Source organism: Centropristis striata, chromosome 22, assembly GCF_030273125.1.
Source record: "Centropristis striata isolate RG_2023a ecotype Rhode Island chromosome 22, C.striata_1.0, whole genome shotgun sequence".
Taxonomy (NCBI): Eukaryota; Metazoa; Chordata; class Actinopteri; order Perciformes; family Serranidae; genus Centropristis; species Centropristis striata.
The window spans coordinates 15,515,402-15,535,700 of NC_081538.1; the positions used below are offsets into that span (position 1 = coordinate 15,515,402).

At 39.3% G+C, this 20,299-nt stretch overlaps 1 protein-coding gene across 1 annotated transcript in view; it reads left to right on the top strand.

Moving 5' to 3' along the window:
* LOC131960997 (synapsin-3-like) overlaps positions 1-20,299 on the top strand; it is a 176,693-nt gene that overhangs the window by 23,450 nt on the left and 132,944 nt on the right. The window contains exon 3 of the mRNA XM_059326271.1: positions 17,651-17,708. Coding sequence (XP_059182254.1) covers positions 17,651-17,708 — 58 coding nt within the window. The remainder of the gene's footprint in view (positions 1-17,650; positions 17,709-20,299) is intronic.

A 20,299-nucleotide genomic window follows, 5' to 3' on the forward strand; every position in this document is an offset into this window, starting at 1 on the left:
AATTTCGAACCTCCATCCAGTCTGGAAACCACGGCAGTTTTTTAGCCCTGTTTTAGGGATCCAATAACAGAGCGGGGAGGGACGGCAAGACGATGACGCGTAGTACTCGGCACTTGGAAGCTTGTAGTTTTCCGGATCCAACATGGCTGCTGCAGACGCGAAACTCTCTTTAGCTGTAGATGGTGTTTTAAATAGTTTAGAGCGAAAGTTGAAAGGCGAAAGGTCTCTCGGTGGCTCCGCTGTCCCCCAGCTCATAGCGAGATCACCGGTAGCGCCTGCTCATATCGGCGCACTGGCGAGACCGCCGGTCACCGCCGAGACCGCCGGTCACCGCCGGTGATCTCGCTACGAGCCGGGGGACAGCGAAGCCGCCGAGAGACCCGCAGCAGCTTGTTTATTGCCCATAAAATCAGTGGATGTGTGTGGCTGAATGACATGAGGGGGAATAAAGCGTGAAAATAAATAATCTTGCAGAAAGCGAGAACTGGAGAAGCAAAGCAGCGAGCAACACTCTCTCTCTCACACACACACACACACACACACACAACAAACATCCATTTCTGTTGCTCTACTACGTCATCTGGTATAACTGATACGATTGGCTAAGAGCTACCTACAGACGCTTTTGATAGGCATTCTAATCGCCCAATAAACGGCTCCGGAGGATCGTAAACCACACCTCCTCTACGGAGAAATACATTGTAGGTTGCCAGACTAGACCTCATTTGAGAATAGTCTGGTGTTAGCCAGGCTACAATCAAGTAATAATTACAAATAAAAAATTTCACCTTGTACTTTAGTGCAACAGAATATTTTAAATAAAAATGTCAAACATAAAAATGAACAGCAGCTCAACTTAAAATACCTGGCAGGCATGTAAACAAATAAGCAAATAAAAGTGCCACAGTGTTATAAAGTAAGGTCAGTAATGTGCTTGCCATCTCTTGAAATTCCCAGTTTACATACCTCACAGTTTGCAATCGCAGTGTTATTTTCGTTCACTTTAAAATACTTCCAGACTGCAGACATACTCGCGTGTCGGATTAAACTGCTGCCGCGTTGTTGTTTTTTTTCTTCTTCTTCTTCTCTTCTTCTTCTTCTTGTAATGGCGGCGACACCAACTTTAAGGTGCATTAGCGCCACCTAGGTTGGAGTGTGTGAACTTCTGCTTCGCTTATTGACATGCAGCCTGCAGTAAAATGCTATCATGCTGAATACACATATATCCGATCCCTGATCGGGACATAATGTCCGATTCCGATCGAGTCTGAAACCACGTGATCGGCCCCGATTTCCGATCACATGATTGGATCAGGACATCCCTACTCTTATCAGCTATTTTTGTTGTTATTATTATATTTGTCCAAACAATTGTACCTTTAGTTGTACCAGGCATTAAAATAAACAAGACATTGAAGAAAAAGGTGGTCTGATATTTTTTTCCATGGCTGTATTTTTACACTTTGCTGCATGTTTTCTGCCCTGCTGTCCACTTCACCACTTCATTTTTGGTGTTAAAATGTCTTGATTGATTTGTTTCAAACAGTTTGTTTCCATGTCAGTTCTAAAATTGTTCCACTTCATTTAAAGTTTAGCTCCCTTGAAAAATCCACAATGGATTCCAAAAACGAGCGAGCGTCTTAGCTTGCTTGCAGTCTTTACTGACTGGAAGTAACAACATTTTTGCTACATGAAGCAGAGTAGTATCTGAAAAACAGAAGCTGACAGCTCGACCTTTGTTTTTTAAAAGGTTAGTACATAGTAAATAGTAAATAGTTTAAACTGAATAAGTGACTTCCTTTATCCCTGGGATTCCTTTTATTCAACCTGTGTGGAATTTAATTACATGCAGTTTTTCACAATATATTGTTTTTAAAGAAAACTATTCCTTTGACATGTTGCTTTGGAGGCAACTTATGGGTGTCAGAAGGCAAAAGGAAAGGAAGGAAAAAGGAAAAAAGTCCAGCTGAGGAGTAGGTTTGCCGGGGTTAGACCATATTCAGGCATACATCGATTAAGGGCTGCACATTTAATCGAATTTTTGGAGACTTTTGGAGACTCGTTCTTACTCTTCTTAACGAGCCGCCGGCCCCCACGGCTCATTAAGAAGAGTAAGAACGAGTCGAAGCGGCACAGTCCTCCTGCAGCAGTCTCTCCCAGCTGCAGAGCGGGAGAGGATGTTAACCCCTTAGCGTCCAGTCTGCAAATTGCTAATAGGCTAACAGTTAGCTCTGTAGTAGTGTAGTACACTCTGTACACACACTAAAAACTCTTCCTATTGTTTGTTTAAAAGTAGTGCAATAAAAATACAGATGTTTTTCCCTAACATGATGAATAATCGTGATTACAATATTGATCAAAATAATCGTGATTATCATTTTGGCCATAATCGTGCAGCCCTACATCGATTACACATTGATTACATGATTTGCCCACTTTGCCCAACGTTTTATTTTCCCTTTTTGTTCTAGAAATAAAGCCCATTCAGATATGTCTGAACAATTAATCAGAATACTGCCAATATGGATAATGGAGTAGGTGCAATATTTGCCAAGTGCATGTCAAATTCCCATTCATAATGAAGTATTGCTGTGCTGCAGAGATGTCCCAACCTACAAATCAATATCTGCAGACTTCCTTGCCTAAAATCACATCATTAGCATTTTGATATATTTTTCAATGATGCATACATAATAATTTCCTCCAGTATCGTGGATCATATTGCAATAACTAATCAAATATTGCAAATTGTCTGCAAGTAGACATTTTTTCCAAGTTATTCAGCCCTACGTTTAGTTCATTTTGCTATATCAGTGCCCACATACATCAAATTAAAAAAACAACCTTGAAATTGTAAAATACTCAGCATGTTATCAATGCCTTGGACGACGGATGCTGCAATTATGAGTTATGAGTTATTTTAATCTGTGTAATTCTGTAATGGTAACATCCAATCAAAACACTAATCAGTTTAAATGAAACATATGGCTTCTGAATCATCTACACAGTGAAGGGAACAGAGACAACAGTCCAACAATCGAACACAAATGTTTTATCTCAGATCACGTTGAGTGAAAAAGAAAAACATCTTATTAAATGTTTATTTTCTGTAATTAATTTAAACATTTGCACGGAGTATTCAAGTTGTATTCAATAGAGGCAGCAGATGCTGTGTCTCATGCACTTTGTCCATAATATATTTTTACTTTGAATGTGAAATTGGGAACAAAAGCATTCGCTCGCACATTAGTCGGTCGCATTAGCTGCTTGTGCATTAGCCGCTTGCGCATTAGTTGGTCACATTAGCCGCTTGCGCATTAGCCGCTTGCGCATAAGCTGCTTGCGCATTAGCCGGTCGCATTGGCCGCTTGCGCATAAGCCGGTCACATTAGCTGCTTGTGCATTAGCCACTTTCACATTAGCTGCTTGTGTATTAGCCGCTTGCGCATTAGCCGGTCGCATCAGTTGGTCACATTAGCCGCTTGCGCATAAGCCGCTTGCACATTAGCCGGTCACATTAGCCGCTTGCGTATTAGACACTTGCGCCTTAGCTGCTTGTGCATCATCCTGTCGCATTAGTTGGTCACATTAGCCGGTCAGTAGCAAAGTGTCAAACCGAGGTCAACCGATATGGGCGCCATATTAACCCGCTGAAACAACGCATATCACCACCCAGTGTTGAGGAGGAGGACACGTTCCCGTCAGTTATTCAGTTTTCTCAGTTGCATATAAACAGAAGGACAGAAGTCCTATTAGACACAGATATCAATTTTTAAGCATAGCTCGAGTGTCTCATTTTAAATCTTTTTTTAAAACCAACCTCTTCTCTATGGCTTTTGACACCACGTGTTGATTTTATGATTTTATGTATACGTACATATTTTTATTTTGTTCGGGCAGTGCATTTTATTTATTTTATCGTTCTATTGTCTACTTCATCTTTTCATTGACCTTTTTATTGTGTTATCCATTTATTGTGTTTATCTTTTTGTGCAGCACTTTGGAAACCTTTACAGGAATTTTACAGGAAGTGCAGCGGAACCCGTTTCATTTCGGCCTCATTGACCAAAACCAATTGTGCTGTTCAGACTGGACGCACCACAGTCGACAATCTGCAGTGATTTTTTTGTCAGTTCCACCTCCTGTCTGAACTTTGTGAGTTGACTGACAAAATGAGCGCTCTACAGATATGAGCATCATCCACGAATACGTTTTCCTGTAAAATACCAGGTGTATTTAAGGTTTTATTTGATCGTTGGAAAATTTCCTCACACTTGCATCCCAACTAAGAAGTGAAGAGTTCAATTTTCACACTTTTGCTCACCTTTTGTTTTTTATCTCCTGCTTCGTTTGGTCGGGCTTCTGAAAGGAGCGAGACATCTTTTTGTTTATGATAGACACGCACGTCCTTGGCTTCGGCAGGCTTATATCACGGTTCTCCATGCTGGAATAAATATTGTCATGGTAACCAGAGCAAGGCCCTTTCTGCTCGGGAAAAATAAATGAACTTTAATGAGAAAAGATGGGTTCATCTTTCAGCAACAACTCAAACAGGCATGTTAGAGGCTGATATCAGCCGTCCTCTGCTGCGCGCTGTGGAGGAATTGATTTCCAGAGCTGCAGTCAAGACATACAGCAGCCAGTTTATCATGTTTGTCTTACTGAATCAATAAACCGTTCTTCCATTTCATGAATTGTTATTCCGTCGCCTGACATTTGCTGGTAAATCGACCTCAGTGAGGCTGTTATTAGCTATTTCCAGGCCTTTGAATTTATCTACACAATTAGCCGGGATCATTATGTACTGGAGCATCTGTATGAGAGGCTCTGCGGGGAGATCAGGCCGGGGTCTAAAAATGATCACTAAATTAAAGCACCCTGCTGACAGACACGTCAAAAGCACCAAGATTGCTCTCAATATTCTGAAAAGACGGGGCGGCCTCTTTTCTTTAATCCAGCTGGCTGAAATCCCAAAAGGGCCCGTTTCTCCTCACAACCCGATATTTCTGAAATGAGTCGACGGAGGATCATCCACTCTGTGAGGCGTCCAGGCTCATTCAGACTCTCTGAGGGAACGTCCTCACTCACACAGCACAGCAGGGGGTTTGATTCACTTAAACCAACTCAGTTACTTGTATAAAGAGAGAATAATAGAGGCTTTGATAAGTGGTTGGCTCCTCTTTTTTAGCACTTAAATTTTTGTTCAGGGTTAACGGAGCAATACCTGTTTAATATAATGCAATCCACTGCAACTGCCCTGTAATAAATCATACCTTTGTGAAGTTTTAAATGTTCAGTTTAGAATAAGACTGAAACAAAAAAAATGTTGATTATATTTTAGAGCTGCAAAAATCATGGTTGAGGATGTGATTATTTAACCCTCTGGGCTAATTTACTAACCTTTCAGACCCTTTGGGCTGAAAATGTCCACCTCCAAAGAAACGCTATAAAACTTTACAGATTAATATTTTTTCCAACTTTTTTCTGCATAAACCTCTTAAACAAATTCTGCCCTGGTCAAAACTACCAAACATTCAAATAGTTTGAGGAATTTAACCCTAAATGCCAGTTTGATTGTACAATGTCACTGATTTTTTTTAATGAAAAAAAAAACCAACAACACAAAAATGTGTTTATTTTCCATATAATAAATAATTTTTGGCTGGGTCATTGGTTTTTATCACAGCCTTGGATATGTCAAAAATTAAGAACAAAATTGGTTTTAATGCATTTTTAGTTTTTGTGTAGTGTCAGATTTAAAACTTACTACCCTTTAGACCCTTAAGGCTGAAAATGTCCACCTCCAAAATAACACAATAAAACTTTACAGATTAATATTTTTTTCTACTTTTTTTCTGCATAAATCTCTTAAACCTTCTGCCCGGCTCAAAACTACAAAACATTCAAATATTTTGAGGATTTTAGCCCTTTAAATGCCAGTTTGATTGCACAATGTCACTGATGTTTTTTATGGAGAGAAAAAAGACAAAAATGTTGTCATTTTCCATATAATAAATAATTTTTGGCTGGGGCCCTTCGGGCTGAAAATGTCCACTTCCAAAAAAACGTGATAAAAACTTAACAGATTAATATTTTTTTCTACTTTTTTTCTGCATAAACCTCTTAAACAACTTCTGACCTGCTCAAAACTACCAAAAATTCAAAGATTTTGAGGATTTTAGCCCTTTAAATGCCAGTTTGATTGCACAATGTCACTGATGTTTTTTTTATGAAAAAAACCCCACAAAAATGTGGTCATTTTCCAGGCAATAAATAATTTTTGGCTGGGGCATTGGTTTTTATCACAGCCTTGGATATGTCAAAAATTAAGAACAAAATTGGTTTTAATGCATTTTTAGTTTTTGTGTAGTGTCAGATTGCATAAATCTCTTAAACAACTTCTGCCCTGCTCAGAACTACCAAAAATTCAAAGATTTTGAGGATTTTAGCCCTTTAAATGCCAGTTTTATTGCACAATGTCACTGATGTTTTTTATGAAGAAAAAAAACACAAAAATGTGGTTATTTTCCATGCAATAAATAATTTTTGGCTGGGGAATTGTCTTTTAAATTAAGAACAAAATTGATTTTGATGCATTTTTAGTTTTTTTTAAACATTTTTTTAGGGTCTTTTTTTTTACTTTTTTCAGCTCTTTATTTAAACTCTTATGGGCTATTTTTGATGTTATCACTATATTTGTCCAAACAAATGCAACTTTAGTTTTACCAGGCAATAAAATGAGCAAGAAATTTAAAAAACAATGGTCTAATATTTTTTCCCATGACTCTATATATAAAGATATTGTTGTTGTTCCTTATGTGGCCACCGGGTGGCACTGTAGCTCACCTTTAGCTCCCCGGCTGCTCACTTCTCATGCCTTGATGTTTGTGAGTAGAAGTGAAGGATTTGACCAGCAGAGGGTGATGTGTGATAGCTGCTGAGGTCTAGATTAAACACATCTGCTGTTGAAATAATCAGCAGTGTTTGAGCTTACAGATGTTACAGCTCTTTTCAGCCAAAGCAGGGTGTTAGCTCTGACTGAAATACTTAACTCACACTGAAATGATTCTTATATAAATCCATGTTAAGCTCCATTAAGACATTCTTAGAAAGAATGCAGAAGTCGGCACCAATATCCAGTCCAAGGTTCTCCATTGCTATTCTAAACCTGAGAGCGGAGGATTTTAAACCGGGGAGTGATGGGAGTTGAAAAGGGGGGCGCGTAGATAAAGATGTGAGGCAATAATAACTCCATGAAGTGAAAGAGGCAGGTGCATGCCAGTTTTCTAAAAACAATAGGGAGTAAGTTAATGCAGTTTGGTTCGTTTAACAACCCAATCAGGGTTGAAACAGCCACTCTGACACACAGCTCGTGGAGGCTGCTATGGTACTTTAAACCAGTTGTCGCAATTCGTGTCAAAAATCACACTTCCTCTCTGAGTCATAATTCAGTTGAATCACACAGACATATTTTTAGATTCAGTGTGACTTACGCTTTTTGAGGATATCATTTATGCTAATGTCCAATATGAATAAATGAAATCATAGAAATAATATGCTCCAGAACTTTTAATGTCATTTTACCAGCAGTACAAAGAAATAAATTTGTGCAACTACTAAAAACTGCATTACACGCAATCAAAAATCGAATCAAATCAAAATCAAAATGACTTTATTTATCCCCGAGGGTAAATTCAGTTAGTCTGGTAGAATCTCTGTTAGAATGAGACAGTCTGATGGCTGTAGGAGAGAAGGATCTTTTGAATCTCTCCGTCCTGCAACAGAGAGAGAGGAGCCGTCCACTGCTGTTTTTTTGGTCCATAAAGGTTTTGTGTAGCGGATGATAGTTCTTGTGACTCCAGTCACTGAAGGCTTTTATCAGATCCCTATATTCAGATTCCTGTCCATTCCTGATACATGCCACAATAGCAGAGTCGTCCGAGTACTTCTGGATGTGGCAGGACTCAGAGTCGTATTTGAAGTCCGCTGTGTACAGTGTGAACAGGAATGGAGCCAGAACAGTGCCTTGTGGAGCCCCTGTGCTGCTCATTAATGTCCCAGAAACACAGTTCCCCAACCTGACATACTGTGGTCTTCCTGTCAGGTAATCTGTGATCCAGGAGATGAAGGAAAGATCCACTCCCATCTCTGTCAGCTTGTTTTTGAGTATGTTGGGTTGGATGGTTTTGAATGCTCTTGAAAAATCAAAGAACATGATTCTCACATAAGCACCAGTTTTCTCCAGATGAGCAAGGGCACGGTGAAGCACGTAGATCACAACACAATCACTTGCAAATGACAATAAAATACAGACAGCAAACTAAAACAAAAAAATTAAAACATCAACAAGTTGAAGCCTCAGATATCATCATCATCATCATCATCATCATCATCATCATCATCATCACCACCACCACCAGGGAGCACAGGATCAGCATTGGAGAAACATTTAAATATTGCACTTACATTTATTAAATATATTATAATTATTTGTAAAAAACAACAACTATATTGCACTGACCAGAGCTACAAGGTCTGTATCGCACAATCCCAGGGGGTTAAAAACTATATGCTGGGCACCGGAGGGCAGTAGTTTCCTGTATATCCGATGTTAACAGGAAATAGCTAATTTGGCATATTTTTAATGGTATTTTGATTTTGTTTCCTAGCATCACTGATCTGTTTTTTGGTAAGAGTGGAGGTAAGGTGAGCAGAAACAATTAAGCTAACAACTATAAATATAAATCACCACAAAGACACACCAGAATTAATTATTTTATTGATACCCCACTTGTAATCTGGCATGTTTCACTGCAAAAACAAGATAAAAATACTAAATCTGAGGGAAATGATCTTGCTGCATGGACAGATAATTTAACTTGACAAGATTTCTTAAATTGAGATTGTTAAATCTAGAAATAAGCATGTTGAACGCTTAAAATAAGAAATTAACTCTTAAAACAAGATAAATTATCTCACACTTCTAAATCTAAAGTGTTTTTTATCTTGGTAAGAAACAAATAATTGTTAGTGCACTCTGCTCGGGCCAGTTCATCGCTGCTTGCAGCTTTAATTTATGTTGTTTTAAGAGTTAATTTCTTATTTTAAGCGTTCAACATGCTTATTTCTAGATTTAATAATCTTAATTTAAGAAATCTTGTCAAGTGAAATTATCTATCCATGCAGCAAGATCATTTCCCTCAGACTTAGTGTTTTTATTTTGTTTTTAGACACCCTTTTTTGCAGTGTTCCAAGTCACTTCAATATTCAGTTTTCTTGGCGCTAGAATCTAGTAGCCATTGCATCATGCATCATGAGGGCTCCAGTGTTGCTGTTGGGTTTTTATACTCTGTCTGGCAGCTTCTCTCTGCCACACAGAGATCGAGCAGTCTGCAGCAGATTACACACTTTGTTCTGCTTTATCTCCAGATCCACCCTTTCTGTGGTATTTTATATGCAAGATATCACTGACAAATGTTCACAGTGAAAGTGTCTGTGATGCTGCTCATGCTAAAGATAAGACAGCAACAGCACTGCTGACTTATTGTCTGCCTCAAGATCATTTAAAAAAAGTGACTCTAAATCTGCAACTCCTCTCTGACAGTTCATTAGATTGTTTCACAGAAATGTCACTGAGCCTCAGAGGCCTTGTAGAACCTGATAATGTAATAAATTCCCGATAGTGTAATAACCCTGTTAATGTAATAAAAATCTGCACTTGAGTCCATTGAAAATGTAATAAAACCTGATAATGTAATAACTTCCCGATAATGTAATAAAGTGCATTTCCCAATAATGTAATACACGTTTTACCAATAATGTAATAAAGTATAACATTAATGGAAGGTTTCTGATCAAATCAAAGATGGCGGAAAATCCAATTTGGCCGAAAAACCCCATTGAGGATGCATTGAGCTCGGATTGGCCCAAGGGTTCCAGTGATACATCCTTTGTGAAAAACGGATGAACGGGTCAAAAGTAAATAAACATTCAACTTTGACCTGTTGGTGGCGCTAGAGCTCTTGAGCTAGTGTTGCCTACACAGTATCACCACTTGAACCCAAGTAATGGGTGGTCTGCTGTTAAATTATTACAATATTGGGGAATCATTACATTATTATCAGGACTTGCAAAATTAAGGCTAACGTGATAATGTAATAACCTCCCATTAATGTTATACTTTATTACATTATTGGTAAAAAAAAAAGTGTATTACATTATTGGGAAATGCACTTTATTACATTATTGGGAAGTTATTATATTATCAGGTTTTATTACATTTTCAATGGACTCAAGTGCAGATTTGTATTACATTATCAGGGTTATTACATTATCGGGAATTTATTACATTATCAGGTTCTACAGGCCTCTTCAAAAAGGTGAAAGGAGAGCATGAAGCAGCAGCTCAACAGTTAAAGCTCACCCCCTGAGACGAGTGCAACTCGTAAAAAAAAAAAAAAGACCAAATATTTGCCTGCTGCTTTGGCAACACGTCTGTGTCATTGTGTTGGCTTTTTCTGTCACAGTGTTTGCTTTTAGGACAATGTGAAACCTGCTTTGAGACAGTTGAGTCCTGTTGTAGATTTGTGAGGAAATATGGCAAACTGTATGCTGCTTTGCTGTTGGAAAAAAAAAAGTCAAGATGGTAGTTTGGATCACAGTGGCCAAAATTGTATTGACTTGACAGCATGTTGTGATTCCAGATGTAATCTGGTTTTATTTTTAAACCACCGTGTGGTGTTTCTAGTGTCTTCCAGCAGTCACTCTTGAAACAGATGCATTGTGTTTTTCATGTATTTCCATAAATCAACATTGATTGTAACACATCTGTGGTCACCAGTTTCAATGCGGCCAACAAGACTGTTTTATCTGGAAGAAGGACTGTGATAGACAGCTATGGCCACAGCAAAGCTTTACTTTGTTGTGTTGACCAGATAAGTAATCACAGTAAATTGCAACCATGTACCTACTCTCTCACCATCCAAGGCTGCCTCACAGCTATAGCTGGTGTGTTGCAAATGTGCAGACTCAATATTTTTCTTCAGAAATCATATCAGGGAAAATATTGAGTAATAAGTGGCAACCTCCGGAGCATGAACAAATATACAATCATAACATCACACCATAAACTACCTGAAATGACAAGAACCATCTTTCCATCTTTATAAAAAAATGTATTTAACGTTTACTTGGAGGGGGCGGGGCTTATAACCTATACCGCAGCCAGCCACCAGGGGGCGATTGTGATATTTTGGCTTCATTTTTTAGGAGCCGTCATGTCAATCCAGAGTCAAATTAGAAAAATAATTCAAAAGAATAAATTGAAAATGTGTTAGAAGCAGATTTTCCATCCATGCAAATGATGCATTGTACTATATGAATAAAATGTAGATGACTTGAAGACACAGTGAAGGTATCACAGTGGAGGACGAAGGTGTCTGTCCATCCATTGCTCCCTGCCTCGGGGTTGAATTTCCTCCTGGGCATTCCAGCAGAGATGCTGAGGTCTCTGAGGAAACGCTGCTCTGTCCTGACAGGCTTGGCCTCCAGCAATGACTGATGCACAATAGCAGTACACAGCACTGAAGCAAAGTCTGTGGGAGCATCACCACCACCACCGACAATCCTTCGTTTGCTGTTTTCGTGTCTCTCTCTCTCTGTCTCTCTCTCTCCCTGTCTCTTAGGCTGACATATACGATGTTTTGCCAAGAAGCTGTCAGTCTGTTTGTGCTGTGTTCTGAATGATATGAGCTTCTGATTGCTCAATTCAGCTTCGCTTTGGCAAAGTGTTTACTTCCTTATGTACGTAGCAGAATATTATGAAATCTTCTGGTTGCCCTGAGCCATATGAAGAGGGTTTTAATTTCTTGTCTTGTCTAAAGAAAAAAGCAGGGAGCTGACACGCCACTAAACATCTCAAGGGCAAAAGGAAGCAGAAAATCTACTTGTGGCATTAATTAATCCATGCTGTAACGTGCCAACAGGGAAAAAGTTCACAAGAGCAAAGTGCAACACCAGTGGGACAACATTAGAAAGTAATAGTAGGAGACAGGTTAAGATACTTTTTCCAGGTTTATACTTACATACTTATTTTGGGTTTCCATTACAACTTGCTTACATACTTTCATGTAAAAAAAACAACATTTGTTTTTACGCTGTCCATCTGAATGTACTTGTATTCACCCTCTGAAACACCCTGTTTTTGCGCTTGTCTCTTTAAGGCCCCCTCCCCAAACAAGCCCAGTCTGCTCTGATTGATGAATGTTTTCGGGTCTTCCGCATCTTCGCTCTTTGTGTCTCTGCACCATCATTGCAGCCGGGGAATGACTATAACAGCACTGCACAGCGATTTCGACCTATATAAAGAAGATTTTTAATCTCATCTATCATCTTTTTAAGAAGATGCGCTACATTGGTAGTGCTTGGTTCAGTTTGTCATTTGCTAAGTGGTAGTCATCCATCCATCCATCCATCCATCCATCCATCCATCATTCACTGACCCAACCACCCATCCATCCATCCATTCACCGACCCAACCACCCATCCATCCATCCATCCATCCATCTACCAACCCAACCACCCACCCACCCATCCATCCATCCATCCACCCATCAACCCATCCATCCATCCATCCATCCATCCATCCACTCACCCATCCATCCACCCACCCACCCATCCATCCATCCATCCATCCATTCATGACCTTATGTCTTAGAGGCTTCCTGTGGAAGTTCTCAGAATTCTGACAATTCGCTGGCAAGTTCACCACAATTAAGGATGATTATGTCAGTATTTTCTTTACAGCTTGGTTCTGCTGCCCCCAAGTGGCCACTAAAAATCAGTTATGTCAATAACTGAAAAAATCAGTTATGTCAATAACTGATTTTTGAAGGCCTTGACTGGTAATAAGTACTCTACAAGTCAGATTATAATGAAACCTGAAGAGTTTCCTGTTACTGGGAACCTTGCACCCGTCATAGGAGAAAACATGAGCTAAACCAACACATGGGGAATTTAATCTTCATGTAAAAATATGTTTCCAGCATAGAAAATCTCTTTTGTAAACACAGCAGTATTAGCACAACATCAAGTTTAGCGGAGTGGATACTAATAGAAGCAGGGATAACTGGAAAAAAAAACCCTGGAGGGGCAATTGGTTTTATCAACATACATGACTCATACGATTCCTATTAGTAGTACATAAAAGAGAGAACATATTCTCATGGTAAGAAAAGGAATTCAGCTTCATGGTGTTTATATAGCGGGTGTGTGCATGACTGGGAGAAACAGAGCCCAGACCAGTTTGGTGAGCTGACTGTTTACATTTGGACACATGTAAAGCGGTTGTTCAAACCAACAAGCCCAGCGGCCTGTAAATTAAATTGATCACTGAGAGTGATGACATGTTTTACAAAGTCTTGAAACGCATACCAGTCATTTTTAGCTGGTGAGCCTGAGGGACCTGCCTCCTGCTCTTTAGGGGTGGTGGTCCAGGGTGACAGGGGGCATCGCCTGTCTAGTATGTAGGTCAGTCATGCTGAAGATTCACAACTTCCAAAATTACAGACAATGAGACAGCTAGAGACCCAAAACAGCTGGGAGATGTTAAGACCAAGATCCCCCTCAGTGGCCGTAATGAATGTTGATAAACGGTCTTAAGAGGACAGATGCTGGGAGATGAAAAACAAAGAGGCGGACGTGGAGAAGATAAGTGGAGGAGGAAAGAGACTTTTCTAAGAGAAAAAACACTGCAAAAGGAAAACGTGTTGTAGTGTGATGAGGTTGAGAGGCAATCTAAATCCCCAGAAGCCTGTCCCAGTAACTGAAGGCCTCTAGCATGTAGCCTAGATCCTCAGCAACACACAGCTCCAGCCTGAAGGCCTCAACAGCTTGTTAACTGTCCCACGCCTGCAAGGGGTGAGAGTTCAATGCTGAGACCCACAGAGCGCTGGAACACAACATGGCTATAAACAATAAAATGTGCTTTAGAACAGTGGTTCCCAACCTTTTTCTTGAGGGACTCACATTTTTACCGTTGTAAACTTTGGCGACCCCCCCCATTGTCCATTGCTTCTATGAAGCCGAACTCAATGTGACTTTCATGGTACCCTCTCTTTTTCTTTTTTTTGAGATATTCAGCATTTTCGTCTCCCTAACGCTTCACCATTTTTCCATTAGCTCTGTGTTTCTGTTGTTAGGCGAGATTACCGCTAGGTGAGGTTACTGCTAGATGAGGTTACCGCTAGGTGAGGTTACCGCTAGATGAGGTTACCGCTAGGTGAGGTTACCGCTAGGTGAGGTTACTGCTAGCTGAGGTAACCGCTAGCTGAGGTTACCGCTAGGTGAGGTTACCGCTAGGTGAGATGTATACTGCAGGAGGGATGTTACACATGTCCTTATTCTCGCGATATAGCCTTTATTTTTAAACTTAAAAAAAAAAAAGATTTTTCTATTTAAATAAATGAATAGATAATAAATTATTATATTATTACATATTATAGTATTTATGTCACTGTCAGATTAACATGCAAATCAAAATGAGACCTCATTTCGACCATGTTGCATGCAAGGCTCAAGAAGGCCTCCGTTGACTTTTCACTAGTGATGACCAAATGAAGCTTCATGAACAATTTTCTTTATTTTCTGAGCCTACCTAATGCCACTCCCTGTTCAACAAAGACTGTCCTGAATTGCCATTCCTTGAGCCCTTTTCTTTCAAAATTGACAAATACAACGAATGGTTTGTGAAGCTTCATTTGGGCATCACTACATTTCAAGCCTTTCACTGTAAGTGAAAGCTTCTGCTCTTTTTATGCCGGTAGAATGCCACGATCTCTCTGATTCATGCCATAATGGCCCAGGTACCAAAGTATAATCCATTTTTCTGTCAAAACTAAAATACGAAAAACCGGAAGCAGTGCTCCCTTTTACTTTTTTCATTTTAAACCCAAAACGGGAAAAACGGATTTTGCTCTTAGCATCAAAAAATGAAATAACCAAAAAATCAAAATGAAATAACCCAAATTTGGTTTTTACAAATTCCTTTTTTTATTTTCTGTTTCTCATTTATTAATATGATGGCAGACAGACCGGATGCAGGAAAATAAAAGTCCCGTGAAAATAAAAGTAGCGTGCTAACTTATTATCAAGCATAAAAAAGTAAAACAAAAACAAACTAGGCCTGTAAACAGGACTGAACGGGACCAAGCCGAGTGGAGCCGTCGGGGGAGGCCACGTCAGCGGAGGCCACAACGGGCGCAGCGCTGTAGGCTCAGTCCCTATGCGTACCAAATGGTGTGTCTCCTACCACTGTGCTCGGGGTAGGGGTAAAACATGTTACTTGCTGTTGCCAGCAGGGGGCGCTATGACTGTGTGTCAATATTGACACGTGGGTGTGTTCCGGGCTGGACCCTAATCACGTGTGTGAAATTTGGGAAATGTGGGCATGCCACGCCCACATAGTGTGACCGTCGGTAAAACTTGAAAAAACTTTAGATCCCAAAGGCCTTGTGAGGCTACTGACCAACTTTGAAGGCAATAAGGTAAAATTTGTAGGAGGAGTTTGTTGAAGGATGCAACGTGGTCCTGTGATGAAAGGGGGTGTGGAATTAGCATAAGGGGCGGGGCTTTATGAAATATTGTTATGTAGAAGTGTTAAGGGCTGGACTCTGATGAAGCATGATACGTTTGGAGCAGATGGGACAAAGTATGTAAAAGTTATAAAGATCTGTTGTTTTTTGGCAAGACGGCATATTTTGCCGCCATGTCACGCCCACATAGTGTGACCGGCGGTAAAGCTTTCAATAACTTTTGTTCCCAAAGGCCTTGTGATTATACTGACCAAGTTTGAAGAGAATTGGGTGAAATCTGTAGGAGGAGTTCGTTAAAGTATGCGACATGGAAATGGGCAAAAACAGCAGGAAACGCCATTTTTTATCCAAGATGGCCGACTTCCTGTACGTTTTAGGGTATGGGTTCTTGAGACTTTTTGGTGCGTCTTCCCATGATACACATATGTACCAACTTGTGTGTGTCTACGTGAAAAAAACCTATATTGTAAGGCTGTTTTGAAAATTTTCAGGGGGCGCTAGTGAGTCATTTTGCAAGGTCCTTTCCCTTGAATACCAGAATACGTAAATTTCACGGGAGATTTATGTGTATTCCAAAAATGAGGAGTTTTTGAATATGTTTAAGGCTCCATTTTAGCGATTTACTTTTGGTATGAATAATAATAATAGACGGATGAAAAACAATAGGGTCCCTAATAAATAAACATTCGAAATACAATAGGGACCTCGCAGGTCGTTGCCTGCTCGGGCCCTAATAAATAATCATTCGAAAAACAATAGGGACCTCGCAGGTCGTTGCCTGCTCGGGCCCTAATAATAAACGGACCAATTACAATAGGGTCCTCGCACCTCGGTGCTCGGTCCCTAAAAAAACTTCATCATACTTCAACATCATACACTATTATAGGCTACTGTTTCTACACTGTTTCTACACCCATGCATGGTTCACATTTATATTAGTCAAGTGAAACTAAAAAAGCTGGTTGTTTGGGAAAACATGATACATAATTATTCTTGATTTTTAATTATAACTATAAGTAATGCGGCGCCTAAAGCCATAAATGGAAGTTTGACCTTTTTTTCCTTTTTCTTTTTTTTAAAGCAATATCACTTTCAAACCCTCTGACTTTATGGAAGTGCAAAACTAAATTGCTTGAACATGTATTCAATGCATGCATGTATGTATGTATGCAATGTATGGATACATCAGAGAAGAAGAAGTGCGCATAGGAGACAGTCGTGCCTGACTGAAGTTACAGGAATTGGTATCAGTTTGCTTTTGACTCAACCCTGGTGGGATGACATGTTGGCGAAACTCCAATAAGCCATTTAACATGCACTTAAATCAACCAAAAGTAAAAGTGCAACAAAGTCAACTTTCCACTGTGGTTTTTCTGTATACAAACTGCAGCTGTGAATAGTACAGTGAGTCCACATATGTCTCTTGGTCAAGCTAAATACTGCAGGTCTGATGGCCAGAGAGATAGCTCTTCCAGTAAATGAACGAAGGAGAAAACAAATGCATCAGCGTTGGATGATTCCTGTATTTTTTCATGATTTTTTAATGGCTGCGTTAGAGCAGCGTGAAAGCTTGTTATAATTACAATAAATGCTAACAGGAACAGAAATATCAATTAAATGAAATCACACACACAGGGACACACTGTCCTCCCATCAGTGATTCTCTTTATTAAAAGCACTTTATTTCAGTAGTTACTCTTTGCCAAGAGATTCTGTTTACTCAAAGCCCCACAAGTTCAGATTTTGTAATTATGGAAAATATGAGTCATTATTTTGCCCGCTCACAAGGTTGAGATTTCAGCTCTCCTTCAATCAAATAAACAAAGGATATTTTAAGGTTGTTTTGACTGTTAGGAGTGTTTGGAGCCCATACATACACTGTACTGCTGCTGCATGGGAGGAATCCAAGGTTCACTACACATATGACATATATGATGGGCAAATGATTCCTTACAATATATATACATGTTTGCCGATTATTGAATAAAAGGCTCACATTGTATATAAAATATGTCATACTTTTTCAATTTCTTTACAGTTTATCTTCTGTTTCTTTGCAGGGCGAAGTATTTCCGAGGGAAGAAGCTGAACGGAGAGTATGAGATCCGGGTGGAGCAGGTATGATGGATTTAATATCATTTCTGCCTAATAAGATTTTTTAAAGGGTTGTATACAACATTCACAACAGGGCAGGTTGAGCGCATTTTATGCACTTTTCAGTTTTGGCTGTGTTCATGCATTGGACATGAATTTTGGCAGCATTGTGTATTTTTATTTGTTTTTGTTATTTCCAGCTCAGCTCCTCCAGTTAAAATACACTGTGTACAAACAATAGTCACACTCTGAAGGTTGAGCCATTGAAACCCATTCAAAATGCAATTTTTTTATCTTAAGTTAAAGCATAGTACATGCATTTTATTAAATCTGGGAATTGATCATTTTTACTACTTTCCACCAGATTGTGTCATTTTGGCCATATTCAGCATATAGAGACAAACGTGCGATTTATACACACAATCCATACACACAAGCATGTACTGCTTCAAATGAAATAAAAAAATGGATCATCTTGAATCACATCAAAGATGCAGCCATCTAGAGAGACATGACAAACTCATGACAAAAAAAAGTGATTTACATAGCTGATTGCAGCCAGGGCTATAAAGATGGTGCCATCATGTCAGAAACATAGCATATAAAGGGTTAAAATGTTCAAAAATCAATTAGCATTAGCAATTAGCAAATATTAGGCCAGATTTTGGAGAAAAAAAAATCAGTACAATTAAAGTAGAATATCATCATGTATAATGTTTTTTAATAGCTTGCTTTTAAAGAGCGCAGGGCGGAACAGCTAGACCAGGGGTCACCAACCTTTTTGAAACCAAGAGCTACTGCAAGGGTACTGAGTAACTTGAAGAGCTACTTGTTTGATCCAAACTTCTCGTCTATGAACACAATGTTTGCAAATTACCATCATAGCTTCTTTCAAGACCCCCCGTCCAAAAAGGCTCTCTTGCTCTTCATCAAAAAGTTTGCTGTTCTAAATCAAGCTTCAGTTGCTTTTTGTTATTTTTTCGCGGCCTTCTGAAAATAGACTGCTGTTTGCCCAAAACTGCCTTTAACTCACATTCTTTTTCTGCCCGTAGTGCTGCCAGGTGGGTAGTTAGCATGGAAGCTTTAGTGGCTCCAACTGAGGTGTCTCTCCACATTTTGCTGCATTGCCGCCGCCACACACCCCGCAAATGAAACACACTTTTCTCAAGCTGTCGTAAAAAAAGAACTCTTCCTCCCAATCATTGTGAAAATGTTAATCTTTCTTAAGCTTTTCTTAAGATATTGAATTTGACCCCAGACAAGGTCAGAGTTCATATATACATTAAACATTTTTGTTTTGAAAATGTTATATTTAATATTGTCATTTTCAAATCGACATCAAGTGTTATTGATTCAAAAAGGACAGTAGCACAACTAAATACAATTTTTAGATGGACCTTCATTGTAAAGAGTGCTATTTTTAGAACATGCCTTGCAGGCAACCACTGTGTTGGCTTCCCCTGAGCTAGACTAATCTACCTACTTGCACCTCTTAAGCTCAGTAATTTATCCATTTTATCTTGAACTGAAGTACAAAAAAACTATATATACTTCCAGTCTTTATGCTAAGCTAATCACGTCCCAATCTCCAGCTTCAAACTCAACAGACAGATGGATCAATTTTCTCACTTTACTCTTGAAAAAAGAAAAAAAATAATTTCCCCAAACGCTAAACCATGCCTTTAAAGTAGCCTGATTTAAATTCAACAGGATTGTGCTAATATTATAAACAGTATGCACAAAATATGTGTCTAGACATACAGTATTTACAGTGTGCAGATAAAATCTAATTTACCTCAAATAACTGTAACAGTTATACATCTGCAAGCCATTGTTGAGCCCGGAGCCCTCTTTGAAATGGAGCGGTGGGTTTTTTATGAGGGAATGAAAAAGGGGACCACAAAAAGCTGGACCGCTGATTTTATAGCCTGTTTGCTCGACTCTCTACTGTTGTGGTCACATCCACTTTCTGGGCCGGGGCGGGGGTTGGATTAGGAGGCATGATTTTTCTATGAAATGTAAACTTGCATGGATTTTAAAAAAAATACTGTGGTGTCACAAATATTTAACCCCAATAAAATAGTGGCAGAGTTAATTAGGCTGCTTAAGTTGATAGTGTGGGGGATCATACAAGCCCCCTCCCAAAACTCAAACTATGACCTACTTAGTTCTCGTTGGACCCTCCACTTTTTCCCAGAAGCCCCTCCGCCTTGACTATAACAAGTCAGTCGCTAATTGCCTTCAGCAGCCAGACTCTTCACAGGCTGTTTGTGCACCTCGCTGAGAGCCTCAGGACGATGGAAACACAATCTCTGTGTGAAAAGTTAGCGACATGCTGAGATGAACCCTTTCAGGGGATCACAATAAAACCAGAGAGACCCACTGGACTTTCCTCCTCGCTCTTTAATTCCACTTTGTTGTTGGCTCATTCCTTCTCTTAAAATTGCATTTTTTACAACATGCAAACAAGAAATCTTAGGCGTTTAAAGCTGCTACACTGTAAAAAGAAAACTGTTGTTTTTACGGTAAAAAACAGCAGCTGTGGTTGCCAGAACTTTACCGTAATAAACACGGTGCAACTTTTTCTGATATTACAGTAAAATTATATTAGTATT